At 33.1% G+C, this 24,771-nt stretch overlaps 4 protein-coding genes across 4 annotated transcripts; all 4 read left to right on the forward strand.

Annotated features, from left to right (window-relative positions):
* Window positions 1-404: 404 nt before the first annotated feature.
* Window positions 405-4,584, forward strand: LOC112717090 (uncharacterized). The gene is made up of 2 exons (XM_029289336.2): window positions 405-1,360; window positions 1,445-4,584. Exons 1-2 carry the CDS (start codon window positions 683-685, stop codon window positions 2,531-2,533), a joined length of 1,767 nt encoding a protein of 588 aa, XP_029145169.1. The 5' UTR covers window positions 405-682; the 3' UTR covers window positions 2,534-4,584.
* Window positions 3,522-4,584, forward strand: LOC114924515 (receptor-like protein EIX2). The gene has a single exon (XM_029289337.2). The coding sequence runs from the start codon at window positions 3,522-3,524 to the stop codon at window positions 4,518-4,520; it is 999 nt and encodes a 332-aa protein (XP_029145170.1). The 3' UTR covers window positions 4,521-4,584.
* Window positions 4,585-12,767: 8,183 nt separating this feature from the next.
* LOC112717091 (uncharacterized) lies at window positions 12,768-16,500 on the forward strand. Its single transcript, XM_025769190.3, has 2 exons — window positions 12,768-13,665; window positions 13,750-16,500. Exons 1-2 carry the CDS (start codon window positions 12,985-12,987, stop codon window positions 16,375-16,377), a joined length of 3,309 nt encoding a protein of 1,102 aa, XP_025624975.1. The 5' UTR covers window positions 12,768-12,984; the 3' UTR covers window positions 16,378-16,500.
* A 6,063-nt stretch (window positions 16,501-22,563) lies between these two features.
* Window positions 22,564-24,200, forward strand: LOC112717093 (receptor-like protein EIX2). Its single transcript, XM_025769191.3, has one exon. The coding sequence runs from the start codon at window positions 22,969-22,971 to the stop codon at window positions 24,070-24,072; it is 1,104 nt and encodes a 367-aa protein (XP_025624976.1). The 5' UTR covers window positions 22,564-22,968; the 3' UTR covers window positions 24,073-24,200.
* Window positions 24,201-24,771: the final 571 nt, after the last annotated feature.

Raw genomic sequence — 24,771 nt, forward strand, 5'->3', positions numbered from 1 at the left:
CAAAATAGGACACTAACTTCACTCTTTTAACATTTGAGTTACATTTGGCCATTTTGAAATAATCAACCACTCAACTATAACCAAATATTGAGAAAAAGAAAAAAAAGGATGTGTGTATATATTACTCGAAATACTTAATTAAAAAAGAATTTATCTTTCTGTTTTATATTTGATAGTGGTTACATTATAGTTGATTATTTTTAATTTTCCAAACAATATTTGGGTTTTAATAAAAATAATGTTGAGCTAATATTTATGAATTTTCATATATTATCTCTCGCTAGTTTATATATAATTTTCATACATTAATGAGAGAGTGGCATGGAATCTATATCTGATTGCTGCCGTGTTTATGAAGGAAGGAAAAAATGCATATCATGCCATAAACATCTACATATTGATTTAATGAGTGACAAGGATATAGCAAAGAATTAGAGCAAATTGATACATTATTTTCCAAGCGTATTTGGTACTCCTGGAATAATTAGAAACTGAGAGAGAATAGCTCAAAGACTTCTAAGATAAGCATTGGAGACTAAAACTTTACCACACATACTCAAGACTCTTGGAACGTAAAGGTTGGTTTGATTGATTATTCCATTCTCATGATTATGTATATATAATGTGGTTGAGTGAGTGGAGTGAAAGCCATTCACAAATTAAATATCACCAATAACTGAAAATGGGAATTGGATACCAAAATGTTGCTGCATGCGCAACACTGGTACTTGTGATGGTAATGACTGAAATTGCGGGCATTTGTGCAAATTCAAGTACTCTCCTCCACTCTCCGTGTCTTGAAAGAGAGAGGCAAGCTCTTGTGAAGTTCAAAGCATCCCTGAATGATTCGTCAAACACGCTTTCCTCATGGCATGGCGATGACTGCTGTCGATGGGAAGGGATCGGCTGCGACAATGTTACTGGTCACGTTGTCATGCTTGATCTCGCCACTCCTTATCTGAAATGCTGGAGATCCATGCCGGAAGAAGAATATTGGTTAAGAAGGGATGATGAGGACAACTGTGACCTTTTACGCTATCAATATTTAGAAGCTGGGAATGTTAATTCATCGCTGCTGGAACTGGAATACTTGACTCATTTGGACTTGACTGGAAATCGTTTCCATTGGAATCCCATACCCATGTTCATTGGTTCTATGCAACGCCTCAGGTATTTGTCCCTCTCTGGTGCTGGTTTTGGCGGGAAAATACCCAATAATCTTGGAAATCTCACCAACCTTCACTTTCTTGATCTGAGTTGGAATGAATTTTCACCAGACAGCAACATCAACTGGATTTCTCAACTGCCATTGCTGGAGCACCTCAACATAAAGGGCTCTTTTATTTACAATGAGTTTCAGGTATTTGTCCTAACTTATTACTTGGATAGTTGGATGGTTAATAATTCATGGACTTGACAAAGTTGCTTCTTGTTCCTCGCTCAGGTAAATATTATTAATCTCACCATCACTGCTCCTAAACTTCAATTCCTAAGTCTTGCCAACAATGGACTTAATGTGCCAAATTTGGATGCTTTACAAAACATGACATCTCTTGTGCATCTTGATCTTAGTGTGAACAGTATTACTTCAATTCCATCTTGGTTTGGCAACTTCAAGAAACTTGAGTATCTTGATCTTTCAGGGTGTGGGCTTCATGGCCCAATTCCAAATGCTTTCCAAACTGCAACTTCCATTGAATTTTTGGACCTTTCTTGGAACCATTTTGACTCTCTTCCATACTGGTTTCACAAGTTTGAGAAACTCAAGCATCTTCTTCTTTCATCTAATAATTTTCAGGGTTCAATTCCTGATGTTTTACAAAATATGACTAGCATTGAGTCTCTTGACCTTTCTGACAACTCTTTCATCTCAGTTCCATCTTGGTCTGGCAACTTCAAGAAACTTGAGTATCTTGATCTTTCATGGTGTTATCTTCATGGTCCAATTCCAAATGCTTTTCAAAATGCAACTTCCATTGAAAGTTTGGACCTTTCTGGGAACAATTTTGACTCTCTTTCATTCTGGTTTCATAAGTTTCAGAAACTCAAGCATCTTTATCTTTCGTCTAATAACTTCCAGGGTTCAATTCCTAATGTTTTACAAAACATGACATCTCTTGTGCATCTTGATCTTGGTGGGAACAATCTTACTTCAGTTTCATCTTGGTTTGACAACTTCAAAAAGCTTGAGTATCTTAGTCTTTCAGAGTGTGGGCTTCATGGCCCAATTCCAAATGCTTTCCAAAATGCAACTTCCATTGAATTTTTGGACATTTCTTGGAACAATTTTGACTCTCTTCCATCCTGGTTTCACAAGTTTGAGAAACTCAAGCATCTTTCTCTCTCATCTAATAATTTCCAGGGTTCAATTCCTGATGTTTTACAAAATATGACTAGCTTTGAGTCCCTTGACCTTTCTGACAACTCTTTCACTTCACTTCCATCTTGGTTTGTTGAGTTAAAGAAACTTGCCTATCTCAGTCTTTCAAGTAATAAATTAACATCCATGGAATATTCCATTTCATTCATTTAAAAAAAAATGTGTCACCTGAAAAGTTTAGATATAGCAAGAAACAGACTCCTAAAAAAATCCATAGAAAACAATGATTTGTCTACCTGCATTAGACATAATTTGGAGAATCTTGACTTGAGTGAAAATGAATTTAACGATCATTTGCCATCTTGGTTAGGACAACTTGAAAATCTAGGCTACCTTTATCTCCAATATAATTTTTTCTATGGTCCCATTCCCTCTTCTTTTGGAAAATTACTGAAATTGGAAGACTTGAATTTATCCAACAAGAAGTTAGAAGGGGACCTTCCTGATTTCATGGGACAACTTGTAAATTTACTGGCGGTGGATCTTTCAAATAATTCATTTAATGGAACGATTACTCAAAATCTTGAACAACTTGTATATTTACAATATTTTGATATCTCAAATAATTATTTCAAGGGAATTATTCCTCAAAATCTAGAACAACTTGTAAATTTATATACTCTTTATCTCTCCAATAATTATCTAAGGAGATCCATTCCTTCAAGTATTGGTCAACTTATAAATCTATTCTATGTTGATTTGTCAAATAATTATTTAAAAGGAATCATCCCTACTAGTCTTAACCAACTTGTAAATCTGCATACACTTGATCTTTCAAGGAATAAACTAGATGGGAGAATTTGTATTGATTTTAAAAAATTTGTGCATCTATCATACTTGGATCTATCTTCAAACAATTTGAATGGATCCATTCCAGTGGAAGAAAGCAGGCTTTTGGTTCTCTCTGAAATGTGGTATTTGAATCTCTCACATAATCAAATCAGTGGCTCACTTCCTGAACATATTGGTCATATAATGCCCAATTTGGAGGACTTGATTCTTGGAAATAACCTCATTGGAAGAAATAAATTTGTCATCCAACAAACTCTCAGGGGTTGTTCCAAGCTCATTTGGGAATCTTTCCTCTTTGTCATGGTTGCATTTGAACAATAACAGCCTTCATGGAGAGTTTCTAGCGTCTATGAGAAATTTGTCACAGTTGTTGATTATGGATCTCGGAGAGAATCAACTTTCTGGCACCATCCTATCATGGAGTGCTAACACATTTTCTTCACTACAAATTCTAAGATTGCGGCAAAACAGGTTAAGTGGCAGCATTCCTTCGCAGATATGTGAACTATCATCCATTAAAATCTTGGACCTTTCTTGCAACAATTTAAATGGTTCAATACCTCGGTGCATAGGCAAATTTCAAGGAATGACTCTTGAGGCTCCCGCTCCCGCTTTGTCTCTTACTTTATTTGCGCTTGAGCTTCACAATTCGTCTGGCTGGAAAACTGAGGATGTCATAGAAGTCGTGAAAGGAAGAGAACTTGACTACATAAGAATCTTGAAGCTTGTGGTCATGATGGATTTGTCCGAGAATAATTTGGTTGGCTCCATTCCAAATGGAATAACATTGCTCAATGGTTTGCATAGCTTGAATCTATCAAACAATCATTTGATCGGAAAGATCCCTAACATGATAGGGGATATGAGATCACTTGAATCCTTTGATGTTTCAAGTAACCAACTCTCGGGTACAATTCCAAGAAGTATGTCAGCCTTAACATCACTCAGTCAGTTAAACTTGTCACACAATAACTTCTCTGGACCAATACCCACAGATAACGAGTTTTTAACTTATAATCCATCCAGTTATGCTGGCAACCCATATCTCTGTGGATTTCCTCTGCCCAACAAATGTGGTTATTCACATCAAGTTAATGGGAGCAGTGAATTTGAAGATGAAGACAGCAAAACAGATAAGTTGGAAAAGTGGTTGTTTTACTTTGTTATTGCAATTGGCTTTGCAACTGGGTTTTGGGGAGTTATTGGCACTTTGTGGTTCAAGAAAACTTGGAGACATGCTTACTTCAGATGGGTGGAAGATTTAGCCGACACGATCTATGTCACAACTGCAATAAGAATGGAAAAATTGAAGAAGTGGATGATGATGAGAAAAAGTGTTGTTGTTTGATCATGTATGTGTTTTTATTTTTATTTTGAAGAATCAAAGTGGTAATAAATTAAGGAAAGTGAAATATGTCTGATGTATGTGTTTTTATTTTTATTTTAATCTCCTGAAGAATCTCTGCGTAAAACAGAACAGCATAACTAACAATGTCGTTACACAAAAATTTAAGTAAATAGTATAAATATAAATGCATGATGTTGCAGTTAAAAAAAGAATTGGAGACACTTCGACGAATTGCAGCATAAAGGTATACGAGTAATGAGTAAACCATATTAATTATGAGATGTGGAGAGAGAGAGAGATATTTTATTACAGGACAAATACTTTACTCGTTCTAATATCTTACTCGAAGTCACCTTTTAATCAAGTAACAGAAAAATTTATTTGGATTTGATTACATTATGGGTTTCTAGAGTTGTACCAAATTTTCAATCAAGTTTTTGTAGTTTAAAAGTTTATAATTAAATTTTCATATTAGATGCAAACTTTTTATAAGATCCCTGACAAGTAACAACAGGTGTTGTTAAAAAGAATAAGAAATAGTCAACAAAAAAAAAAATGGTGTCGAACTGAGTATTTACTATTTAGTCTTGTTTTATTGTATTATTAATTAAATAATCTTATAAGCAATCCTTAATTAATCTGGTTTTAATTATTAGGATGCAAGTTCTTGGACCTTGACGATAAAAATTTCGTGCTTGCATTAACTATGACTATCTAAAAAGAATGCTACGTTCAATTTGATATTTTTAAATTGTCACATCTCGAGTTGATAAGATCTAGTCGTATATGTATTTTGGTCAATTCTATAGTTTTATTTGATATTTAACTTTTGTTTAAATTATCTTTTATAATAATTTTAAAATATTTAAATTTTTTAAATTTTTATTTTTAAATTTAAAATTAATTATTTAATTTATTTTAATAATTATGTCTCCCAAATAAAGTGATCGTTATCAATTTGAAAATAACAAAAATATCAAATTAAAAGAAATTAAGCGTTGACTCTTGCTGGATGCGGAAGAGAAAGAAAGGAATCCATCTCTGAATGCTGCTGCTTCTTTTTTTTTTTTGTGTTTATGAAGGCAATGAAAATTAAAATATACTAGAACGAGAACTTTGAGGGCACTCAAATAAATGATAGTAATAATTAATAAATATTATAAAATAATTTTAAAAATATAATTATAAATATAAATAGAAAAATATTTTTTAAAATAATAAAATTTTAATCACATGAAAATATAGATTAAAAATTTATGAAAATTTTAAGACTTGTAATTATTTATATAATGCTTAAGATTATTTTTACTAAAAATATTATATGTAAAAAAAATCAGTAATTATGTATTTGCATGTAAATACTCATATTGTTTTATTCTCAAAGTGTATTTTATATTTTAATATGTATTAATATTATAATTATTTTTGTGTGTGTGTATGTACCATAGTGTATCTTTATTAATTTCTATTTCAAAAATTAGAGTTTTATATATCTATATTATTTTTAATAAATACAAATAGATTGTATTTTCATTAGATGGAATTAAAATATTAATATTAAAATTAAAATAAAATAATATTGAATGACTATTTGAATCACTTCAAAAATTAGCTTTTTAAGTTAATAATTATTACTTTTAATGATTTTTTAAATGTAAATTGATCTTTTTAAGTATCTTTACTTATAATTTTAATATAATATTTTTTATTTTGTATTTTAAGTATTTTATAACATGTAATACTTTACATTGTTAATTTTATAACTCATTTTTAATTTTTTATCACTACTCTCATGAAAAATTCTAATATTCTTTAACATTCGTTATTATTATTATTATAACTTCAAATATTTTTTCTAATATATGTATATGTATGTAAATTATATGTTTTAAAAAATATGAATTGAATAATTTAAAAGATAATTATTAAGAGGAGATTATGTACATCTCAAATTTTTTGGAAACATTTTATATATACTCTCTAATTTTATTAAAATACCTAAACTACCCTGTATCCCCTTTTTCTAAACCCTAACCCTCTCCTGACACACACACCCTACTATTGAGAATGAAAGAAAGAAAAATAGCGAGGAAAAACAGAGAGGGAGAATAAAGGAAGAAAAGGGGGAGAAGGAGGTGACACCAGTGAGGCTGGACATCGCCGTCGTTGCCGCGGATTAGGTAGGGAGAGGGAGAAGGAGTTCAAAACAGGAAATGGGGAAAGGAGAAAGAAGAGGCGCGAGAGAGGAGGCACTGTCCCGCCATCCTCGCCATCGCCCCTAGAGACCGTCCCTGCCGCTGAAAGGGGAGCTTCGTTGTTGCCGTCGCAGCTGCAGGTATGGGCTTCGAAGAGAGAGAGAGGAGCTCGCAGAAGAAAGAGAAACACAATGGCTAGAGAGAGGAGAGTCTCGCGAGGAGGGGGAGCTGGTACGCATCTGCCGTTGTCGCAAGCTGCACCACCGCGCCTCTGGCCACCGAGAATTGCACTGACATCGCTGGAAGCCGCAATTGGAAACTCTGCAAGTTTGCCCTAGCTCAGCTTTGCTTCTGCCTGTTCTGTTCTTGCCAGTGGGGGGTCACCGGAGCTGCTGATGCTCCATCCTCTTATTTCCTTTGGGAAGACTAAACTTGTTCTGCCTTGTCTTGCCATAAAGCTTTATTATTGACTCTGTCCTATCATGTTTGATGTCCCTTTTTGTCTTTGCTTAGTTTTAAACCACCGTAGGCTATTGGATTCGCTGTCATCGTTACTGTGGTTGTTCTATGTTATTGATACTAGGGTTGTTGTTGAGGTTGCTGCAGTGAGAAATCGAAGTTGTTGCTGCTACCTCGGTCCATATTTCGTGCTCTTTCATTCCATTCTACTTCAAGCTTTCTCACCTTTTATCTTGGCTCTCTGGTTTGGTTTCTTCGGTCCCTTAGGGACTAATTTGTGAGTAGGCTTTACATTTATAACCATTAATTTGTTTGGTTTATGCTATTCTGAGTTTCTAATTATATTTATAAAACTATTGTTGAAGAACTTTGATTTGATTAGAATAATTAATTTATTATAATTGAAAAAATATTTTTATGAAGCTCATATCTTAGAAATTTTACTTGAGACTATATATATGTTTGATGAAGTTTTATATTATTTTAGAACATTTGATTTTACTCGAATATATACTTTTGAAGCATTGAAGTATTTGTTAGTACTTATTGACTTTGAAATTGTGAAATGTGTTTAAAATTACTTATGATCGAAGAAGTTATGGTTAGAAAAGATTTCTTATGAGAAAGTATTATTTAATTTGATTCAATACCGTATATATTTGAAAGATCAAATATTTATTATAATTGAATTTATATGTTTTGAATTGGTTTGGGAGGCTTGTATTAGAAAATCGTAGTTAACGGCGGTTATGACGTTAACTTAGATGCATGTAACTCAGACTCAGAGGTGTTGCTAGCCTAATGTGTAGGTCACACGTTAGATCTGATATTCCGTTAGGACACACAAGAGAAAAGGGCTATCCATAGAGGTGGAGCCGCCCAAGTGTGGACTTTTGATTTGATTTCTATATGAGGACTCCCTTATTGATTCACTTATTTATATAAATTATTATCTTCTAACTAAAATTATGTTTATATGGTCTCATGTGGATTATAGATATACTGTTTAGTCACTGGGTTACAAAACTCACTCCATTTTTTTAAAAATATTTTTCAGTAATAAATATTTGATTATGTGAGCCTTTCTATTAAAGAGTAATGATCTGCAATGGATATCTATTCGTTGTTGAGTTTTTAGACGTCATCTGCTCTATATGTCGGTAGAATTCACCCATATTTATTTTATTTTTTGTTTGTTAAAAATATGTAATTATTCATTTTAGATATTATAAATTTATTTAAAATATTTGTAATTTTCTTATTCAATTTATATTTGAGTCAGTTAGGTTTGCTTGGGAATTATTTTCCTGAGCGTCAATCATAATTCATTTTGGGCCGTGACAGATTATAAGATGGATGAAGTACTACTATAACTGAAAATTATATTGTTATTATAAATTATAATTAAAATGCTTAATGATTCGTAGTAAATTCAATTAATTAAGAGTATTGATTAATAAATTTAAAAAAAATTATAATACAAGAGAGCTTTTCTAATAAATTCTACCTATTCAAAATAGATGATATGGTTTAATGGCATGAAAGTTTTTTTAGTTATTGTTATTTATTTAAAATAATTGACATGACACAATAAAAAATAACTATATAATATAAATTTATTTTATAATATCTTAGTATTAATTTGTATGTAATAAAAATAGATAGATAAATAAATAGTTAAATACGTCTTACCAAAGACCTGTAGGTATTCATTTGAAGAGTGACAAGGATCCAGCAAAGAATTGGACAAAATTGGTAATCATTTTTTTCCCCAGAAGTATTTGTTACTCCAGGAATAAGAGAAAGTATCGGAACTCTGGTGTTCCACATATAGTAACATTGCGGTTCACTGTCGAATGATTAAACATTGAAAGAGACTACAAAGACTTTAAGCATTGAAGACTCTTGGGTTGATTCTTCCATTATGCTTCCATATTATTCATGATTTATTTATGACTTAGCTTGCTCGTCAGTATGTATATATAATATGGTTGAGTGAGTGGAAAAGCCATCAACAAACTATCATCGATCAATAATATATATTCCAATTGAAGAACTGCAATAAGAATGGCAAAATTGAAGAAGTGGATGATGATGATGAGAAACCGTGTTGATGTTTGATCATGAGTGTGTTTTTATTTTTATTTTGAAGAATCAAAAGTCGTAATAAATTAAAGAAAGTGAGAGATGTTTGAGGTATGTATGAATTTGTTAGAGATTGTCATTTGATGTTTATTTTCCTAAAGAGCCTCTGCATAACAACATATCTAACTTAAGGAAAAAGTTTGGTAACCAAAATTTTTCAGCCATAATTAGCCAAAACTTTCCATAATTCACTTCATTTATATCATTTAGTATCAGTTTTATTTTTTATTCCACTCTCTTATCATTTTACTTATTATCGTTCTTATCAAATCTACTTATTAATGATATTAATTATAAATTCGTATCCCTTTTTATTAGGCATTATTGTAATCAATACTTAATATTCCTTTTTATAATTTAATTTTTATATATAAAAATATAATAAAGATTAATAATTATATTTAAGAACGGTAATTATAATATCAAATACATTAAATAATTACAATTGATTCTTTGTCCGTTATGGTATTTATCATCAATTACTGGAGATATGAAATATGAAACCTATCCTAATATATACTTTATGTTAATTCAATCATATTCATTCAAAAATCACAAGAATAACACCATTGCAAGCACAATAGTATATCAACCAAGAAATTTTACATGAAATTATTGTTTTTATCATTATAATTTGTATGGCAATTGATTTCGACCTTAATACAGTACCTATGGTAGAAGGTGCTCTGATGAGGTATGGTAATAACTTGAATTATTTTTTATGTATTTTTTAGCACTTTAATTATATGCGTAACATCCTTGATCATTATTTGTTTGCTATTTATGTCTAGAAAAATAAAAATTTTTTATTATTTTTGAGAATATAAAAAATCACACTAATTTTGATGAGATATGGTAATAAACCGATTTTTTTTTGTGTTTTTATGTGTATTTATAATTATATTGTACTACTATGTTCATACACATAATATTCATACGTTTATATACATAACATCCATAATTACATACAACTAACATCTAAAAATTAAATTAATATTTATTAGATATTACAACCATACATGTATCTTTTTTAGTTATTGCATAAGTAACTATTAAGTTAACACAAATATTTTTAAATTTTATCGTAATTAAATTTAAAAAAATGTCAAATTCTTAAATTAATTTATTCAATTGATAAATTTACTCATAACATCCATAAATTTATCTACATAACATCTATAATTTCATATTAATAACATCCATAATTTATACTCATAATATTCATAATTTCGTACCTATCATGTCTATAGTTAATAAATTTTTATAATTAATATTATCAAATTTTAAACTATACGTCTTATTGTATTCTTCAAATTATCTCATATGTGAATTAGTAGGTCGTGATTTTAATTATTTTAATATTTTTTTAATATTCATATGTATGTTTATTTATTGATTTTAATATGACGAGTTAATAATTATTTTTAAAAAATTATTTTAAAATTTTTGTTTATATTTTATATTTTATTTTTTAATTTTTAATAGTCTATATGTAAAATATAAGTTGTATAGTAGAAGTTGTTAAAATTTTTTAATTATTTAACTTTCATAATTTTTACAGAGAATTATTGCATTTAATGGATAATAATGATTGAGAGATGTTAGAGATTTGATTTGAAAGAACATTAATGACTCCAAATATGCAGCAAAATAATAGGTGATAAGGAGAATAAGTGATAAGAAGGTGTATATCACTTGCTTATCAAGAGAATAGAAATTTTTACATGACATTTCTATATTATAATTATTTTTTGGCTATCTAGCATTACCCCGTACGTAAATACTATAAATATAAATGCATGATGTTGCAGTAAAGAAAAAAATGGAGACACTTCAACGAGTTACAGCATAAAGGTAAATGACTTTTAAAATGAGTAATCCATATTACTCATGAGAAGTGTGAAGAAAGAGAGAAAGAGAGAGAGATAGATTTATTACAGGACACACTTTTTTTCGTTCTGAAGTCTGATTTGAAGTCATCTTTCAGTTAATTAATTAGAAATTTTATTTATATTTAATTACATTATAACTTCTTATAGTTTTATCAAATTTTCAATTAAGTTTAGAGTAATGTCAGGGAACCAAAAATTTATAATTAAAAGTTTATAATTAAATTCTCGTATTAGATATAAATTTTCGATTAGATCGCTAACAAGTAACAATAGGTGTTTTCTTAAAAAGAAAAAGAAATATTCTTAGAACATAACATGCAATGAGACCTTTTTCTCAGTTCACAACAATCAGTCAGTGGAACAACAATGCTAAAATAGAAAGATCAGATAAAAGATTCAAGATCTGATCAACAGAAACAGATTTCAGGAACATAAATGAGTATAAGAGAAATGCAAAACTGTGTAATTTTAGCAAAATAATTAAGAGAAAACTAGCAAAAACAACTACTAAATCATACATATGCTACATGTGCAGTTTTTATAAGACTCTTAAAAATAGTATACAATTCATTTACAATAAAGTTCTTATATTATGAACATCTCTTTCATGAAAAAATATAATAACCAACACGAACACTAATATCATCAGATAAAGATCACATATCAATCAAGACATTAAAAAAAATATAAAAAAAAATCAAGAGACATCTTCGGATGATAAACTTATAAACAAAAAGTAGAACAAAAAAAACACTATAAAACTCATACAAAAACATGAGAGGAAGAACAAACAAATAACTTCAAGCAAGATATAAAAATAAAAGTTGAATAATCACCCACGTAAAAAGATCAGTTCTTATAAGCAAAGAAAATGCAAAATAATAACAACAAATAAAAATATAACTTTGTACTACTCTAACATCAACTACTTATATTTTTAAAAAAGTAAATAATACTTTACTTTGTATTATTTTTTACTTAAATAATTATATTAAATTATATACAATTGTCAAATTAATACTTTATATAATTTACATATTGACTCAAAAATTATAAATATTTTTAAATTCATACTAATATATTATATCCTATAATTAATTTACCTTAATTTATCTCTCCGCATAATTTACCTTAGAAATAGTCAAAATAGGACATTAACTTCACTCTTTTAACTTTTTGAGTTACATTTGGCAATTTTGAAATAATCAACTACTCAACTACAACTAAATATTGAGAAAAAAAAAAAAAGAAGAAAAGAAAAAGATGTGTATAAATTACTCGAAATACTTAATTAAAAAGAATCTATCTTTCTGTTTTATATTTGATAGTGGTTACATTATAGTTGATTATTTTCAATTTTCCAAACAATATTTGGGTTCTAATAAAAATAATGTGGAGCTAATATTTATGAATTTTCATATATTAATGAGAGAGTGGCATGGAATTCAAATCTGATTGCTACATGCTTTGTTTTGCCGTGTTTATGAAGGAAGGAAAAAATGCATATCATGCCATAAACATCTACATATATATTTAAAGAGTGACAAGGATATAACAAAGAATTAGACCAAATTGATTGCTCAAAGACTTTTAAGATAAGCATTGGAGACTGAAACTTCACCACACATACTCAAGACTCTTGGAACGTAAAGGTTGGCTTGATTGATTATTCCATTCTCATGTTTATGTATATATAATGTGGTTGAGTGAGTGGAGTGAAAGCCATTCACAAATTAAATATCATCAATAATTTCTATTTATATTCCACTGAAAATGGGAATTAGACACCAAAATGTTGCTGCATGCGCAGTATTGGTACTTGTGATGGTGATGGCTGAAATTGCAGGCATTTGTGCAAATCCAAGTACTACTCTGCACTCTCCATGTCTTGAAAGAGAGAGGGAAGCTCTTTTGAAGTTCAAAGCATCCCTGACTGATTCATCAAACATGCTTTCCTCATGGCATGGCGATGACTGTTGCCGATGGAAAGGGATCGGTTGTGACAATGTTACTGGTCATGTTGTCATGCTTGATCTCACTACTCCTTATCTGAAATGCTGGAGATCTATGTGGGAAGGAGAATATTGGTTAAGAAGTGACGATGATGACAACTGTTACCTTTTATACAATCAGTCTTTATTAGAAGCTGGGAATGTTAATTCATCGCTGCTGGAACTGGAATACTTGACTCATTTGGACTTGACTGGAAATCGTTTCCATTGGAATCCCATACCCATGTTCATTGGTTCTATGCAACGCCTCAGGTATTTGTCCCTCTCTGGTGCTGGTTTTGGCGGGAAAATACCCAACAATCTTGGAAATCTCACCAACCTCCACTTTCTTGATTTGAGTGACAATGAATTTTCACCAGACAGCAACATCAACTGGATTTCTCAACTGCCATTGCTGGAACACCTCAACATGATGGGCTCTTTTATTTACAATGAGTCTCAGGTATTTATCCTAACTTATTACTTGGATAGTTGGATGGTTAATAATTCATGGACTTGACAAAGTTGCTTCTTCTTCCTCGCTCAGGTTGATATTATTAATCTCACCATCACTGCTCCTAAACTTCAATTCCTAAGTCTTGCCGCCAATGGACTTAGTGTGTCAAATTTGGATGCTTTACAAAACATGACATCTCTTGTGCATCTTGATCTCTGTGGGAACAATCTTACTTCAGTTTCATCTTGGTTTGGCAACTTTAAGAAACTTGAGTATCTTGATCTTTCAGGGTGTGGGCTTCATGGCCCAATTCCAAATGCTTTCCAAAATGCAACTTCCATTGAATTTTTGGACCTTTCTGAGAACAATTTTGACTCTCTTCCATCCTGGTTTCACAAGTTTGAGAAACTCAAGTATCTTTCCCTCTCATCTAATAACTTCCAAGGTAAAATTCCTGTTGCTTTACAAAATATAACTAGCATCGAGTCCCTTGACCTTTTTAACAACTCTTTTACTTCAGTTCCATCTTGGTTTATTGAGTTAAAGAAACTTGTCTACCTCAATCTTTCAATTAATAAATTAACATCTATGGAATGTTCCATTTCATCCATTTTGAAAAATATGTGTCACCTGAAAACATTAAATATAGGAGGAAACAAACTCCGAAAAGAATTCATTGGAAACAGTGATTTGTCTACCTGCATTAGACATGATTTGGAGAATCTTTATTTGTGGGAAAATGAATTTAACGATCATTTGCCATCTTGGTTAGGACAACTTAAAAATCCAGGCTACCTTTATCTCGAAGATAATCTTTTTTATGGTCCCATTCCCTCTTCTTTTGGAAAATTACTGAAATTGAAAAATTTATATCTATCTAACAACAAGTTAGAAGGGGGCCTTCCTGATTTCATGGGACAACTTGTAAATTTACGGGTAGTCGATCTTTCAAATAATTCATTTAATGGAACGATTACTCAAAATCTTGAGCAACTTGTAAATTTACAAGATTTTGATATCTCAAATAATTATTTAAAGGGAATTATTCCTCAAAATCTTGAGCAACTTGTAAATTTGCAATATTTTGATGTCTCAAATAATTATCTGACGGGATCCATTCCTTCGAGTCTTGGTCAACTTATAAATCTAACTAATCTTGATTTGTCAAATAATTATTTAAAAGGAATCATCCCTCCAAGTCTTAACCAACTTGTAAATCTTAATAGGCTTGATCTTTCAAGGAATAAACTAGATGGGAGAATTTGTATTGATTTTCAAAAACTTGTGAATCTATTCAACCTGGATCTGTCTTCAAACAATTTGAATGGACCCATTACAGTGGAAGAAAGCAGGCTTTTGGTTCTCTCAGAAATGTGGTATTTGAATCTCTCAAATAATCAAATCAGTGGCTCACTTCCTGAACATATTGGTCATATAATGCCCAATTTGGAGGACTTGATTCTTGGAAATAACCTCATAAATGGTTCAATTCCAAGATCATTGTGCCAACTTGATTATTTGAGTATCCTTGACCTTTCAAAGAACAGACTATCTGGTAAAATCCCCAATTGTTGGAAAGATAACAAAGTATGGGAAGAAATAAATTTGTCATCCAACAAACTCTCAGGGGCTGTTCCAAGCTCATTTGGGAATCTTTCCTCTCTCTTTTGGTTGCATTTGAACAATAACAGTCTTCATGGAGAGTTTCTAGCGTCTGTCAGAAATTTGACCCAGTTGTCGATGATGGATCTCGGAGAGAATCAACTTTCTGGCACCATCCCATCATGGAGTGCTAACACATTTTCTTCACTACAAATTCTAAGATTGCGGCAAAACAGGTTAAGTGGTAGCATTCCTTCACAGATATGTGAACTCTCATCCATTAAAATCTTGGACCTTTCTCGCAACAATTTAAATGGTTCAATACCTCGCTGCATAGGCAATCTTCGAGGAATGACTCTTGAGGGTCCCGCTTTGTCTCCAAATTCATCTATTGCTGGAGGTTTTGCTCTTCCACCAGAATCTGATTGGCAAACGGAGGATGTCATAGAAGTCATAAAAGGAAGAGAACTTGACTACATAAGAATCTTGAAGCTTGTAGTCATCATGGATTTGTCCCAGAATAATTTGGTTGGCTCCATTCCAAAAGGAATAACATTGCTCAATGGTTTGCATAGCTTGAATCTATCAAACAATCATTTGATCGGAAAGATCCCTAACATGATAGGAGATATGAGATCACTTGAATCCTTTGATGTTTCAAGTAACCAACTCGCGGGTACAATTCCAAGCAGCATGTCAGCCTTAACATCACTAAGTCATTTAAACTTGTCACACAACGACTTCTCTGGCCCAATTCCTACAGAGAACCAGTTTTCAACTTATGATTCATCGAGTTATGCTGGCAACCCATATCTTTGTGGATCTCCTCTACCCAACAAATGTGGTTATTTACATCAAGTTAATGGGACCACTGAATTTGAAGATGAAGACAGCAAAACAGATAAGTTGGAAAAGTGGTTGTTCTACTTTGTGATTGCAATTGGCTTTGCAACTGGGTTTTGGGGATTTATTGGGACTTTGTGGTTCAAAAAAACTTGGAGGCATGCTTACTTCAGATGGGTGGAAGATTTAGCCGACACGATCTATGTCACAACTGCAATAAGAATGGCAAAATTGAAGAAGTGGATGATGATGAGAAACCGTGTTGTTGTTTGATCATGTGTGTGTTTTTATTTTTATTTTGAAGAATCTAAAGTGGTAATATATAAAGAAAAGTGAGAGGTGTTTGATGTATGTATATGTACGAATTTGTAATAGAGATTGTCATTTGATGTTTAATCTCCTGGAGAGCCTCTGCATAAACAGAAGAACATAGCTAATAACAAAGTGATTAAAAAAAAATTGAAATAAATAGTGTAAATATAGATTCATGATGTTAAAGTAAAAAATTGAAGTGATCTCTCAATCTAAGTAAAAGGAAATTTATTTAAGATTTAATGAAGTTATAGGTTCTTACTGTTTTATCAAATTTTTAATAAAAAATCTCTGTAGTTTAAAATTTTATAATTATATTCTCATGTTATATAAATTTTCTATTAGATTCCTAACAAGTAACAACAGGTGTTGTTAAAGAGAAAAAGAAACATTCTTAGAAAATGTAAGATAAATCGTGGAAGGAATATTCCCATCCATGTTATTTTCAAAACAGGTTAAATTTCAGTGCAATGGCAAGGCATGGAAGTTAAACTCTGCCAAGTAGCCAACACCTTTATATAGTAGTAGAGAAGTTGAGTTAAATAGTTAGTAGCTCCCTTTCTGCAATTCACCTCTTTTGATGCACCATTTTCTTAAACTCCTGTTGATTCATTTGCTTAAAGCAATAGTCATAACACAATTGTTATGTAACTCTACATATCTAATTCAATATACTTGCTGGTTATAGAGGGCAGAGACTATTGATTCAACTTTGTTAGCATTCATTCTATAACAAGTAAATGGTCATGGTTGGATTGAGTATTTATTGTATTGTTAATTAAATAATCTTATATGCAATCCTAAACTAATCTAGTTTTAATTAGGATGCAAGTTCTTGGACATTGACGATAATAATTTCTGAACTAATCTAGTTTTAATTATTAGGATGCAAGTTCTTGGACCTTGATGATAATAATTTCCTGATTGCATTGACTATGGCTATCTAGAAGGAATGCTACTTTCAATTTGATTTTTTCAAATTATCACATCTCAAGTTGATAAGATCTAGTCTTATATGCATTTTATAATGAGAATAATGTCTCCTAAATAAAGTGACATTATCAATTTGAAAGTAACACAAAGATCAAATTAAAAGGAAATTAAGCATTGAATCTTGCTGGCGTAACAAAAGGCAATAGAGTCATTGAGTTAAGAGACCATGCAGAAGAGAAAGAAAGGAAAATTAAAATATATACGTCTTGCCAAAAACATGTACGTATTCATTTGAAGAGTGACAAGGATGCAGCAAAGAATTGGACAAAATTGGTAGACATTTTTCCCCCCAAAAGTATTTGTTACTCCAGGAATAATATAATGTATCGGAAACTCTGATCGATCTTCCACATATAATAATATTGTGGTTCGCTGTCGAGTGATTAAAATTGATAGAGACTAGAAAGACTTTAAGCATTGGAGACTCTTGGGTTGATTCTTCCGTTATGCTTCCACGAAATTAGTCATGATTTATTTATGACTTTAGCTTGCTCGTCAGTATGTATATATAACTAGAATGAGACCCGCGGTAAATTAATGATAATATATAATAAAGAGTAAACTACCATTTGTACCCATGGAAGTTGAAAACGCTGACAAATCTATCCACAAGAGACGGAAACTACCAAATGTATCCATCAATCATGAGTTTCGTGGGACGAAACTAACCAATCCATATTCCGGCGTTGACTCCGTCAGTAACACTCCCTACGTGGCACTTCACGGCGTGACATGGCTTGGGGGCTGCTCACGTGGATTGCTGACATGTCTGACCGTTATAATGTACCCTCAATTCCCAAATTTCCCAAATTCAAACATTATTTCATCCAAAGCACGAACCCTAGATTCACAATTATCTTCGAAATTATACCAATGTCGAGGCGAAGACTCTTTACTCCACCTTTGAATGGCAGCGGTCGTGTGTCTGGAAGCTCAATTTCAAAACGGGCGCAGGACAGGAAGTTCAATGGCAGATGTTTCTGTGGGTTGGGGGTGACGCTGTTACAGTCCGGGACGGCGATGAATCCTGGGAGGTGGTTCATCCGTTGTCCCAATTGGAAGGTAACCCGTTGTACACCCTATTCTGTGGGAGTTGAATGTGCATTTGATTTTAGTTTTTTGCCATGGATAGAACTCGGACTGCAACTTCTTTGCATGGGTAGACGAAATCGAAGGGCAATGTGAGGGTGAGGATTTGAGGAGAGCACTGTCGGAAAGAAGGATGCAGGAAGATGTTGATGAGGCTGAGGCTCAAGTGAAGATGCTCACCAGATTAGGGAGCTTTGAAGCTGAGTTTAGCAAAATTAGGTTTTGGCTTATGATGATATCAATGGCTGTTGTTTGTAATGCTGTGTGCACTGTGTATCTGATTCTTAGGAGGGTCTGATCCTTGTTAGTTGTTAGTGTAAGATCATGACAAATCTACCCATGATCGATTCTAAATATGTCATTTGTACACAATTGTTTTCCAAGTAATGTCAGAGGTAGCCTTATAAGTTATGTAAGATGCAAAAATTAGCTAGTACTAATTGCAATTGTTGTTTACTTTCTGGTCCAAAATAACATCAAAGACATGCATAATATCCTGATAAGTATGTAGTAACTGGCTTACACAAATGTGCAAGATACTGCTAAGAGTTATCAAAGCGTAAACAAAATAAGGCATAGTCTATGACATGTCCAACAATTGTGCGATAAACTGCTAATAGGATTACACAAAAAACATAACTTATAAAACTATTGCTTCACGGAATTGGAGTGGAGTTGCTGCTTCCACTTGACCCCTCCTTCAAGTGTGCAGTTGTTGACCCCTTTTTGGCTGGTGGACGGAAGGCTGGCTGCGGCCACCTCTTTGAGGTTGATACTCGAACTGTGGGAGTTGGCATGAACTCCATGAACCTTGATGTAGTTCCCTGGGAGGCAGCTTGCATAGTTTGAGGTGTCACGGTGGGTGGCACATCAGAGGCCGGAGGTGGTGGACTAGTAGTAGTTGGTCTTGTTAGGCTGACAATAAGTGGAGGAGGTCGTGGTTGCTGAGTAGTTGGTGGCGGTCTCCTCACATTCTTCCTCTTCTTTGGTGGCCTTTTTGTAATGGGTGGCCTAACTGGGGTGGTCTCCTGTTCAGATACAAACGTATGAGTGACATAATGACATATAAATTGTAACTTGTATAATGGGATAGCAAAATAAATCAATAGACTTACAGGCGGGGGCTGAGTTGCTGCTGCTTCAGCTGCTTCAACAGCTTCAAGAGTTTCCTCCCAGAACATCTCCTCCAGTCTTGCCGCCTCCTCTTCGTCATCCTCAGCAGCTGGCTGTTCACTTGAAGTTTGTCCCCCAGCACTCCCAGCCATTGCCTCTTTTTTCTTGGAACAGCTGCGACTGTTATGTCCAGTCTGCAGTAACATATGGCATGAATCAAAACATGGGGCATGAATTCATAAGTCATGTAACATATGAGGAAATATTTACCTTTAGGCAATACTTGCAGGTGATGGGGCCATACTTTCTGGGGGCCCTATGTGGATCAGGGGCCTTTGGGGCGTCATTCTTTTTGTCTCTCTTCGATTTTGGTCTCCCAATCTGCTTCTTGTATACTGGTGGCAGTACAGGGGGTAGATCAACATGCTCCCAGTATTCTTGATTTGGAACAGGTTGGATGACGAACTGGTATGTGCTGTTATATGCCCCCATGGAAAGCCAGTTGTGTGCATGCTCCTCTGGTCGCCTATTCTGGTATGCAAGGGTAGCACATGCATGCCTGCATGGCAAGCCAGTCAGTTGCCATAATCTGCAACTGCAAGTCCTCTTTCCTATGTCCACCATAACCTTATGTGGCAAGCACTGAACTTCATACACATTTCCAGGATCATCACCAGTGGGAAACGGCCGCCACTTATTGCTCTCCCTTTTTTTCTTAAAAGATATGGTTTTAAAAAGATATGATTGAAATTAGTTTTGAAAAAGATTTAATTTTTAAAATTAAAATTAATTACTTAACTAACAAGAAACTAAAAGATAAGATTCTAGAATTTTAAAGATTGAACATTTCTTAACAAGAAAGTAACAAACTTCAAATTTTTGAATCAATCACATAAATTGTTAGCTAATTTTCGAAAATATGGTGTAAAAGATATGAAAAAGATTTTGAAAATAATTTGAAAAAGATTTTTGAAATTTTTGAAAAAAAAGGAAAAAATGGAAAAGATATGATTTTTGAAAAAGATTTTGAAAAGATAAGATTTTTAAAATTGAAAATTTGACTTGACTTGTAAGAAACAACTAATTTTTAAAAATTTTTGACCAAGTCAACCCAAAATTTTGAAAATTTGGAGGGAAATAAGGAAAATATATTTTTTGATTTTTTGAATTTTTAATGATGAGAGAGAAAAGCAACAAAAATGACTCACAACATGAAAATTATGGATCAAAACTCATGATGAATGCAAGAACACTATGAATGTCAAGATGAACACCAAGAACACTTTGAAGATCATGATGAACATCAAGAACATAATTTTGAAAAAAATTTTATGCAAAGAAAACATGCAAGATACCAAACTTAGAAATCTTTAATGCATGGACTCTAACAAACGAAAAATGCATATGAAAAACAACAAACAATACAAAACAAGAAATCATCAAGATCAAACAAGAGGATTTACCAAGAATATCTTGAAGATCATGAAGAACACTATGAATGCATGAATTTTCGAAAAATGCAAGAAAATTTTTTTTTTAAAGCATGCAATTGACACCAAACTTAAAAATTGACTCAAGACTCAAACAAGAAACACAATATTTTTGGTTTTTTTATGATTTTATGATTTTTTTGTATTTTTATTATTTTTTTCGAAAATATACTTTAGAAAAACGAAAATAATAATAAAAAATATTTTTGAAAGATTTTTGAAAACTTTTTGAAAAGAAAATTACCTAATCTGAGCAACAAGATGAACCGTCAGTTGTCCATACTCGAACAATCCCCGGCAACGGCACCAAAAACTTGGTGGACGAAATTGTGATCAACAATAATGGCTCTTTGGCATGTGCCAAAAAAACTAACTCAGCACTTTCTTTCCACAACTCCATTCAACTTAACCAGCAAGTGTAATGGGTCATCCAAGTAATACCTTACGTGAGTAAGGGTCGATCCCACAGAGATTGTTGGTATGAAGCAAGCTATGGTCACCTTGTAATCTCAGTTAGGCAGATTAAATTGGTTTATGGTGAGTTCGAAAATTAATAAATAAATAGAAAATAAAAAAGGGATAGAAATACTTATGTAAAACAATAGTGGGAATGTCAGATAAGTGTGTGAAGATGCTGTGCTCCTCTCGTATCTCTATTTTCTTATTACATTCATCCAATCCTTCCTACTCCTTTCCATGGCAAGCTGTATGTAGAGCATCACTGTTGTCAATGGCTACATCCTATCCTCTCAGTGAAAACGTTCCTATGCTCTGTCACAGCACGGCTAATCATCTGTCGATTCTCAATCAGGTTGGAATAGAATCCCTTGATTCTTTTGCGCTTGTCATCACGCCCAGCTTTCAGGAGTTTGAAGCTCGTCACAGTCATTCAATCCCAAAATCCTACTCGGAATACCATAGACAAGGTTTAGACTTTCCGGATCCTCATGAATGCCGCCATCTATCTAGCTTATACCACGAAGATTCTGTTGGGGAATCTAAGAGATATACGCCCGGCCTAGAGTAGAACGGAAGTGGTTGTCAGTCACGCGCGTTCATAGGTGAGAATGATGATGAGTGTCACGGATCATCACATTCATCAAAGTTAAGTGTAACGTATATCTTGGAATAAGGATAGAAGGGAATTGAATAGAAAGTAATAATAATTGTATTGAAACTTGAGGTACAGCAGAGCTCCACACCCTTAATCTATGGTGTGCAGAAACTCCACTGTTGAAAATACATAAGTAAAAGGTTCAGGCATGGCCGAATGGCCAGCCCCCTAAAACGTGATCAATAGCCTCTTAAGATGAAGAATAATACAAAACTGAGACCAAAGATGAAACGTGGTCAAAAGACGACTAATACACTAGTAAAAAGTCTTATTTATACTAAACTAGCTACTAGGGTTTACATGAGTAAGTAGATACATAAGCATGCACCACATTACTTTTGAGACATTTCTTTCCTCCTACTAATGCCATGTCAACAATATTACTTACTTGGCACAATTTTAGAATCAACCACTCAATTCTTGCCAAATCAACTACTATTTCCAAATCAGCAAAAAAAAATAAAATATACAAATAAAAAACTAAAAAATAGAATCTAATAAATTTGTAACCTCATAAATGGTTCAATTCCAAAATCATTGTGCCAAGTTGATTATTTGAGTATCCTTGACCTTTCAAAGAACAAAATATCTGGAGAAATCCCCAATTGTTGGAAGGATAACAGAAAATGGGACGAAATAAATCTGTCATCCAACAAACTCTCAGGGGCTGTTCCAAGCTCATTTGGGAATCTTTCCTCTCTCTTTTGGTTGCATTTGAACAATAACAACTTTCATGGAGAGTTTCTAGCATCTATGAGAAATTTGCCACAGTTGTTGATTGTGGATCTCGGAGAGAATCAACTTTCTGGCACCATCCCATCATGGAATGTGAGCACATTTTCTTCACTACAAGTCCTAAGATTGAGGCAAAACATGTTGAATGGTGGCATTCCTTCACAGCTATGCAAATTATCATCACTTAAAATTCTGGACCTTTCTTGCAACAATTTAAATGGTCCAATACCTTGGTGCATAGGCAATCTTCGAGGAATGACTCTTGAGGCTCCTACTTCACCTGTTTCCCAGGCTCCCACTTTGCCTCCAACTTCACCTGTTGCCGAGGCTCCCACTCTGCCTCCTACTTCACCTTTTGCTGAGGCTCCCAATTTGTCTCCTGCTTCATCTATTGCTTTAAGTCCCGCTTTCTTAGCTCCTCCTCCAGAAGATTGGCAAACTGAGGATGTCATAGAAGTCATGGAAGGAAGAGAACTTGACTACATAAAAATCTTGAAGCTTGTAGTCATCATGGACTTATCCAAAAATAATTTGGTTGGCTCCATTCCTATAGGAATAACAATGCTCAATGGATTGCTTGGCTTGAATCTATCAAACAATCATTTGACGGGAGAGATCCCTGAGATGATAGAGAATATGAGATCACTTGAATCCTTTGATGTTTCAAGTAACCAACTCTCAGGCACAATTCCAAGCAACATGCCAACTTTAACATCACTAAGTCATTTAAACTTGTCATATAATAACTTCTCTGGACCAATTCCCACAGATAATCAGTTTTTAACTTATGATTCATCGAGTTATGCTGGCAACCCATATCTTTGTGGATTTCCTCTACCCAACAAATGTGGTTATTCACACCAAGTTTATGGGGGAAGTGAATTTGAAGATGAAGACAGCAACTTAGATAAGTGGGAAAAGTGGTTGTTCTACTTTGTCATTGCAATTGGCTTTGCAACTGGGTTTTGGGGAGTTATTGGCACTTTGTGGTTCAAGAAAACTTGGAGGCATGTTTACTTCAGATGGGTGGAAGATTTAGCCGACACGATCTATGTCACAACTGCAATAAGAATGGCAAAATTGAAGAAGTGGATGATGATGAGAAACCGTGTTGTTGTTTGATCATGTGTGTGTTTTTATTTTTATTTGAGGAATCAAAAGTGGTAATTAATTAAGGAAAATGAAACATGTTTGATGTATATGTATGTATATGTTCGAATTTGAAATAAAGATTGTCATTTGATGTTTAATATCCTGAAGAGCCTCTGCATAAAACAGGACAACATACGTAACAAAAGTGTATGAGAAATGCAAAAGTGTGTAATGACTAAATCATACATATGCTTCATGTCCAGTTTTTATAATAAAATTTTATCTATCAATTTTCATTTTTTCCCTTTCATTATTTGCTGCTTGCATTGGCTGTGTGTATCTTGAAGGGATGCTAGCTACTTTCAACTTGATCTGTTCACATTGACACATCTGAATCTGATAAGATCATGTTCTATATGTATTCTATATTGGGAATAATATCTCTTAAATAAAAGTGAAATTATAAGTTTGAGAAAAACACAAGGATCAAATAAAAAGGAATCGGAAATAAGCATTGACTGTTGCTGGCGTAAGAAGAGGGGATAGAGTCAATGAGTCGTTGGGTCAAGGGACCACACACATGCAAAATAAAAAGAAAGAGGGACATCCATCTCAGATTGGTACACAGTTTTTTCCAACACGTATTTGTTACTCCACCAATAATTACAAACTCACAGAGACTTGCTCAAAGACTTGGAGACTGCTGGGACCGTACCACACATGCAAGAG

The sequence above is a fragment of the Arachis hypogaea genome, chromosome 10 (assembly GCF_003086295.3).
Source record: "Arachis hypogaea cultivar Tifrunner chromosome 10, arahy.Tifrunner.gnm2.J5K5, whole genome shotgun sequence".
NCBI classification, from domain to species: domain Eukaryota; kingdom Viridiplantae; phylum Streptophyta; class Magnoliopsida; order Fabales; family Fabaceae; genus Arachis; species Arachis hypogaea.